The following is a 7,585-nucleotide window of genomic DNA, read 5'->3' on the forward strand; positions in this document are numbered from 1 at the left end:
TCACACCCGGCTATTTATCCCGTCTAAAACCACGGGATAATTTAGTCGGGCTCGCTCTCTCCTTCCTCTCCAAACGCAGTGTCGATCCTCCCAGGTTCCGCCCCTTCCTCATTCATCTTCTTGTTCGTCTGAATCCCGGATTATCTTCTCATTCATCTTCTTCTTCTTCCTAGGTTCTGCCTCTCCCTTTGTTTCATGGAATTTTTCTGCAAATTTTGATTTCTGGGTTTTTTCATCAGCCGTTATCTAACACAACAGAGCTTTAAAGTCTGCAACTTTCTGCCATTTTCTAGAGCTTCAAAGCTTGTGAGTAATTTACTAGGTGAAAATCAAATTTAAGTTTTAAATTCAAGTTAAAAATGATAGATTTTATAGGATTAAAGAGGATTAAAGACTCCTACAAAATTCATATGGATTTTAAAAAATTTAAATGGATTGTGGTGGAAGGATTTGAAATCCTACGGGGTGAGGTTGAATTCTTTTTAGTCTTGATTATAGCTCTCAAATCCCACAAAATCCACAACTTATTGAAATCCTCCAAAATCTTAATTTTTTTAATACACTTAGATTTGAATGGATTTTAAAATCCTTTAAAATCTTTTAATTGACTACACCTAGATTTGAATGGATTCTAAAATCCTTTAAAATCTTTTAATTGACTACACTAGGATTTTAATGTCTTTTAAAATCCTCTCAAATCCGAGTTATTTTTCTTGTTTTGCGGAGGGATGTCAAGAACCAGAGCAAGCTCCAACGGCAAAAAGGCTCTCTTCTCTTTCCTAGTGAAAGACACACAAAACTCACTTCCTCTTTCTTCGCGAATCCAAGATTGTTCACCAGCTTCACCTCAAAAGCCGTCTCTGAATCCAACGGCCACCATGAGCCTAACCTCTATCCTCAAAACGAAGCTGTTTTTGGGCCTCCAAACCCCTTTTTGTCTGAATTAAACATCCCTAGAACCCCAGAAATTTAGGGAGGGAGTGATGGAGGAGGAGGGAGCGAGGGGAGGAAAGGATCGGAAATCTGTGGAGAAGATCGGCAATGTGAGGAGGGAAGAGAGAAAAGTTCATCAAACAAAAAAAAGATTTGTCAAATTTTTTTTTCTTCCCTTTTCTTATCCAGTTCAGTACCAAACACAGTATAAATAATACGATCATCAGTCTGATACTGCACCAAACGTCTGACTAATTTAGTTAGTACTATCCGGTGATTATTTATGCTATCCGACAAAAATAGTTAGTCTAGTCCAAGCTGCCAAACAAGGCCTTAGTGGACTTTGAAATCCGAAATGCTAACTAATAATTACAATTTATTGACCCAAACGGAAGAAGAAAAAAAAAAAAAAAAAAAAAAAAACATATTTTGCGTACTGTTTGTCTTTGAACCTCTATTTGAACTTGTACCCACTCATGCTAAAAAGAACTTGGAACTTGCAGTAATTTAGATCATGTCAGCATACATATAGAACTTTAGAGCTTAGAGATATGTTGATAATTATTTCATTTTTAGTTTTTAGTTTTAATTTCTTTGATTAGAGGTAAATGAGACATGAGGTAAATAAAAAATGAAGAAGGATGTAAGAAGCATAGTCGAGAGAATCTTGTGTCCAACAACTGCATGCGTGCTGCTTCTCTCTCAATCGGGGGGACCATGGGTGGGAAGGTGGGAAGAGGGATATAGAGGACTCTCTATTTTCGTGTCGGTAGTTGTAAAATCACATAGTTCAATAAGCGAACTTTACAATTTGTGAGCATGGTGGGAGAGAGATGTGGAAGATATGTATAAGAAACGATACACACAAGACTAAAACTAGGTATAAAAAAAACTACAACAATTTTAGATTTGTTTCACTTTCAAATTTTTGTGTCGTACATTCTCTATCATTTCTCCTCATCCCTTCCAGTCCCACCACTGTCATCTACATTTCTTCACTCATTTTTTCTCTTGAGCACAGAAAGTGAAAAATTAAGACAAAAAGACTATCAAATGAACCATTAATAAATTGAATTGTAATTATGATTCCCCCCATTTTGCCATCAGAGACATAAAACATACTCCAAGAAGAAGCGTGAAACTAGCTCCAAGTTGGAGCTTGGGATTGCTTAGCATTTTAGTATTGTTTATGAAATCAGCAGCAAGAAGATCAACAAGCGCCATGTAAATAAGAATCCCAGCAGATGCTGATAAGAGAAGCCCTTGAACAATTAGTGCAGTTGAGCTGCTCTCATTGTAGGTTTTTGATATTGCTATGCCAACAGCTATCCCAGTTGGTGTGGTGAGGGAAAAAAATACCACCATTATTGCCATGGTTTTATGATTGAACTTGGCCTGCCCAAATCATAAATCTTCTAATTAGCTTATAATTAGTATCCCAATTCAATCATGCGTTTTAACGTTTTAACATGACAAGAACTAACTAACTTGGGATACAGCCACAATATGGAATTTCCCGTTACATAAAAACTCTTCTCCTACAATGTTCAAGCTAGCAGGAATTTGGGAGCATTTTTTTCTTCTTTTTTACTTGACAAAGAAATTTGTTAGCTGAGAACCGAGTACCTGGTAGATGCATCCACCAAGTCCCATGCCCTCAAAAAATTGATGGAAACTCAATGCTGCCACCAAAGGCTTGATTGTGTGTTGACTTTGACAAGCACCAAGAGATATCCCAATGATCACTGAATGAACCAGAATGCCCAATTCCAGAACCTGCATTTTGCAATGCATGGCCAATCAATTAATAATTGCGAGTCCATATGTATGTAGTCCGACAACTGGACTAGCATGTTGGTCTGCTCGCCTAATCCTTTATTGCTTTTGTTTTTCGTTTGTATAAGATAAATAAGATGTAGAGTTCGTGTGTGTATATAGGAAATTTTGATGCCAAGCTTTAAAGACAATTTATTTGGATTACCTGTGATATGATTCGATGACGGATCAGCTCCGACGAATTTGATGCAGAACCATGAAAATGAACAGCGTGATCATTTTCTTCATCACCATCAACTGGCTGAGGTTTCCTGAGCTCAGACCTCTTCTGATACCCAGTAGCAATAGCTTCCATCATCAATGTCCCAATGGCTGACACCATGGCAACAAAACCTGTAAAGGGAAACCTTCTCCATGGGTTTTCACTAAGGCAGGGGCTTGTCAAGCTGTCGTTAGCATCAGGAAGCACATGAACAAACCCCGTTGCTAAAATCACCCCAGCCGCAAAGGCTTTGATTAAGAGATAAAAGTCTTTTTCCGGGTGGAAAAATGGTATGTTCTTCACCACGAATGGAAGACAAACTCCTAGTGCACCAGAAACTAGGACTGAGGCTATTGCAATTAGTTTATATCTGATCAGCAATTTGGATTCGTTTCGGTGTTCGTCTTTCTTTTCGTATGTACATGCTGAAGATGTCAAGATTGGTAGAAGAAGAATTAGGAAGAGGATGGTAAAGAAACTGTAATTTAATTCAAGTCGTCTGAACTTGATCATTGTATAAAATGGAAAGACAAAAAGAAAGTGATAAAAAAGGTAAAACTGAAGAAATTATGGTGGGAATATTTCCATGCTCATCGCTCATGCATAAAGTGATGAGTCACAAAGACAGACAATAATTGGTGAGCCTAACATGTACGGACAGAAAAAAGAGGCCAAACGTGTTCTTGCTCCTTGTCAAGTGATGAGCAAGCAAGGCCATACATCATTTTCAGATGAAAACTAATAAAAAAGATTTAAAAATTTTGAGTTTTAACGATAAAGATAAAATAAAAAGTAAAATGAATAATATCAAGTTTGACTTTTTAGTGTAAAAATATGATTTTTCGTTAAAGTGAATAATACTGCAGGCTTTTCGTTAAAACTCCAAATTTTCAATCTATCAACCATATAGCCAAATTCCAAAATTTTGGCACTGATTACTAGAGTTATATACATTAAGGCAACGATTTCGCACTCCATTATCAATCTGCACTGTAAATTAAATATTCACAAAATCTTTTTCTCATAGGAGTACACGAAAGTAAAAGGGCAGTGTGTTTAATTAGATGTCGCAATATATATTATTGAGAATTTTTTTTCAAGTATAATTTAGAATTAATATTGATTAAAAGTTGTGCATAATCACATTGACTAAACAAAATGTGTTCCCTATGCACTTAAGTACAAATCTTCCTCCCCATAAATTTTGAATAGAATATTAATACAGAACATGATCATTTCTTGCATATGATCCAATATTTTAATGGATAGAATTTTGAGTTTTTACCTATGTGTTCCAAATCCAAATCACCCCCCTCTCTCTATATCGCCAAATTATTGTAATAATTTCAAACCCTCTCTTAATAATAATAATTTTTTTTAAAAAAAGAAAAAAGAATATGATCATTTAAATAATACTGCTTGATAACCAGAAGCGACAACTGCTAGCAGCTAGGGTATCTTATCCTCCTCTTTTCCAACCAAATGTCCGTCATGGATTGGATGCCTTCCAATTTCCAACTCTCCATAAAGAAATTTTTAATTGTGACAGAAACATAAGTGATACACCACATATTTTAATAGAAGTGGTGAGAAATTTCATTTTTTTAAGTTATTAACTTTTTAGCACATATATTCCATAATTTGTATAGTGACATGTGATATACCATTCCTTGTACCTGTCATATTGAAAAATCTCTCATCGAAGTGGTAGAGAGATCAGTGGATAAGCTTTTGATTGGATGACCATCTAATTCTCAATAATACGATTTGTCTCATCACATTAGGCTTCCGGTGCTTTTGTCTGATCTTGACGAGTCTCACCATCTAATTCCATTCCATATAATTAGCAATTTGCTAAACATGGCCCTTGATGTTGATATGTAATTCGATGGACTTCTCCTAATATATCAAATCAAAAGCCACATGTTCCATGCATGCTGCATCAAGCTTCATGTGTGTGGGCTAATCCTGATTTATTCGTCCGGAATATATTGTTATTAACGACGTCCTCAATCGCCTAGATTAAAAGTGAGCCTTGGATGCATCTAAATTAGTATCGACATATAAAATGTATTACAATTATGCAGGTAAAAAACCAAAACTCAAGACTTATTATAGGTCATGTTGTCCTTCCACGTTAATTAATTAATGGATACTAGACTTAGCACCCTCTCCCTCATTCACGTTCTTTGAAATTTCGGGTGGCAGTTGGAGTTTGGTTTGAAATTGGGCAAAAAGGTTGGGTATCCATTTCAAATGGCAGGATCCGTCGACCCCTGTCAAACCCAGAATTACCCAAAAATACTTCCATGCGTCTTTGTGTGTTGTAGAATAATTTTTGTGTGTTATAGAACAATTCACAGCTGGGGTGTTGCATTTTGTAAGTTGGCCCATAAGAAATCTAGTTTTAATCTTCGACAATTCAGCCGAGTCTTTTGATTTGAATACATTTTGAGTAATGTTATTCATACCATATTTTTATATTATACTTCTATACCACCTTAAGTGGCATTTGATGTGGACAACAACATCATTTGAAAAATTTACAAAACCCAAGGAAAGGGAGGAGAAAGACTCCTCGTATACCACAATCATTATTTAATTAACTAGTTTTTCAAAAGGAAAGTGTCATTAGGACTCCAAAAATCTCATTCTACACTCCTCACAAGTGTATTTTTCTTTCTAAATATGAAAAATTTGGAGTGTAAAATGAAAATTTTGGAATGCCAATAACAATTCCCTTCCTTAATTATTAGTTTATTAAATAATGAACTAAATTTAAAAATCTGATTAATTTAAATGATGTGGCTGTCCATATCAAATGTCATCTAAGGTGGTATGAAAATATGGTACAAAAACATAGTATGAATAACATTACCCATACATTTTTGCAATGGACATAGTTATTACGTATGCTTCGTTTGTTGACAAGCATTTGACCATATATATTCCCCGTATTCAAACGTATATAGAACCAGAACGGTTTGAAAACGATATATTGAACATAGATTCCTCGTATTCGACTATATACTAAATACTAAACCACTTCATTCACAACTGATTACTTTTACAATCCTTCATAAACAGTTTTTCTTCAAAGCCAGAGAAAATCTCATAGCCCTTAATGCTTCCGGATTTTATACCTAAATTTTAGTTTATTGTAAGAATCCCAAATCCATATTAATTAATTATATAGAAAAGGACTATATTTTTCAATAATCATATGGATTGGTCCTCCATTAATAACACCAAATTCTTAGTAATATATCTACTAAGGGTAATGTTAAGGGGACTATCTATTTAAACCATATTTTGTAAATTATATAATATGGTTGTTGATTATTAGATTATTAGTTAAGTGTTGATTAACGTGTTATTTCCTATCAGTGACACGTTATATAATTTATAAATTAATCTACTTAAAATTACTCATCAGTCATCAACTAGACAGAAGTAAAATAAGAAAATTTCATGCCACCATAAATTGTGAGGACCAGCGCCCTTAATTAATGGGGATGGATGTTGCATGCACGATAATTCAAATGGAAGTCATGCATGCTATTGATGCACAAGCAAGAGATATAACGTCAGAAAATAATTTATCTTGTCTTTTCAATGTTGGAATATACAATCATATTCTCCACCATTTCAGTAACTAAAACATGAAATTCATGTGATCAGTCTTTTGTTATAGATTAATTCATATGCCGGCCAGCTGAGATACGTGATTACCTGAATCATAAAAGAAAGTTCATGAGATGAATAAAACAATTACGTTCTACTTTTTATCTGAAAGAATATATGATTTCTTCCAATCAGTTTTAACTCAAGTATTATGAGTAATTGAGTTGGGGTAAGGCCGTAAGGGTAGACATCTTTGGTAACCTCCTTACTTATATATACAAGCAATTATTATTCTAGTTCAACATAATTAGTTGTTTACCAACCATATATACATGTACATCATGTTATTTTTAACAAAGCAACATTCTAAACTAATACTTTAATTTATGGAGATGGAATTGATCAAACTCGAGTGTCTAACTCATATATATGCTACATGTACATCATGTTTTAAGTTTTATATTCTATGGACTTACTTATGTCTTAAAAAAATAATAAAGACATAGCCTTTTATTGACATTGGCAAATGGTGTGACAAATTTTTCTTCCCCTTCTAGTAACTTGGTTGTTTCAAAATGTAGAAAATTAATAGAAAGCTCATCGTAAATTTTTTTCATAATAAAAAACTCTCAGACAATTTTGTTTTTCATCTAGAGCACATTTCTGATTATTAAAGAAATTTTCTTTATTATTAAGGAACTTTTTTAATTCAACATAATACATGTACATCATGTTATCTTTTACAAAGCAACATTCTAAACTATTATTTTAATTTATGGAGAGGGAATTCAACCAGTGTAAAAATGAGTACACTACCCCTCATCAACTAGTCTAACTCACATATGTATGCTACACGTACATCATAGTTTAAGTTTTATATTCTATGGGTCACATAGTATTACGGTCTAGTGGTACTCTTCTTCACTTGTAACTAAGAGGTATTAGATTCGATTCTTACCAAAGGCGAATTTGAACCACACATTATTGCTA

At 34.1% G+C, this 7,585-nt stretch overlaps 1 protein-coding gene across 1 annotated transcript; it reads right to left on the reverse strand.

Moving 5' to 3' along the window:
* Window positions 1-1,816: 1,816 nt before the first annotated feature.
* LOC103953343 (zinc transporter 8) lies at window positions 1,817-3,576 on the reverse strand. The gene is made up of 3 exons (XM_009365088.2): window positions 2,915-3,576; window positions 2,560-2,709; window positions 1,817-2,328 (listed from the first exon to the last, which is right to left on the reverse strand). Exons 1-3 carry the CDS (start codon window positions 3,482-3,484, stop codon window positions 2,014-2,016), a joined length of 1,035 nt encoding a protein of 344 aa, XP_009363363.1. The 5' UTR covers window positions 3,485-3,576; the 3' UTR covers window positions 1,817-2,013.
* Window positions 3,577-7,585: the final 4,009 nt, after the last annotated feature.

The sequence above is a fragment of a genome, unplaced genomic scaffold (assembly GCF_019419815.1).
Source record: "Pyrus x bretschneideri cultivar Hongxiangsu unplaced genomic scaffold, Pyrus_bretschneideri_v1 Contig19, whole genome shotgun sequence".
Taxonomy (NCBI): domain Eukaryota; kingdom Viridiplantae; phylum Streptophyta; class Magnoliopsida; order Rosales; family Rosaceae; genus Pyrus; species Pyrus x bretschneideri.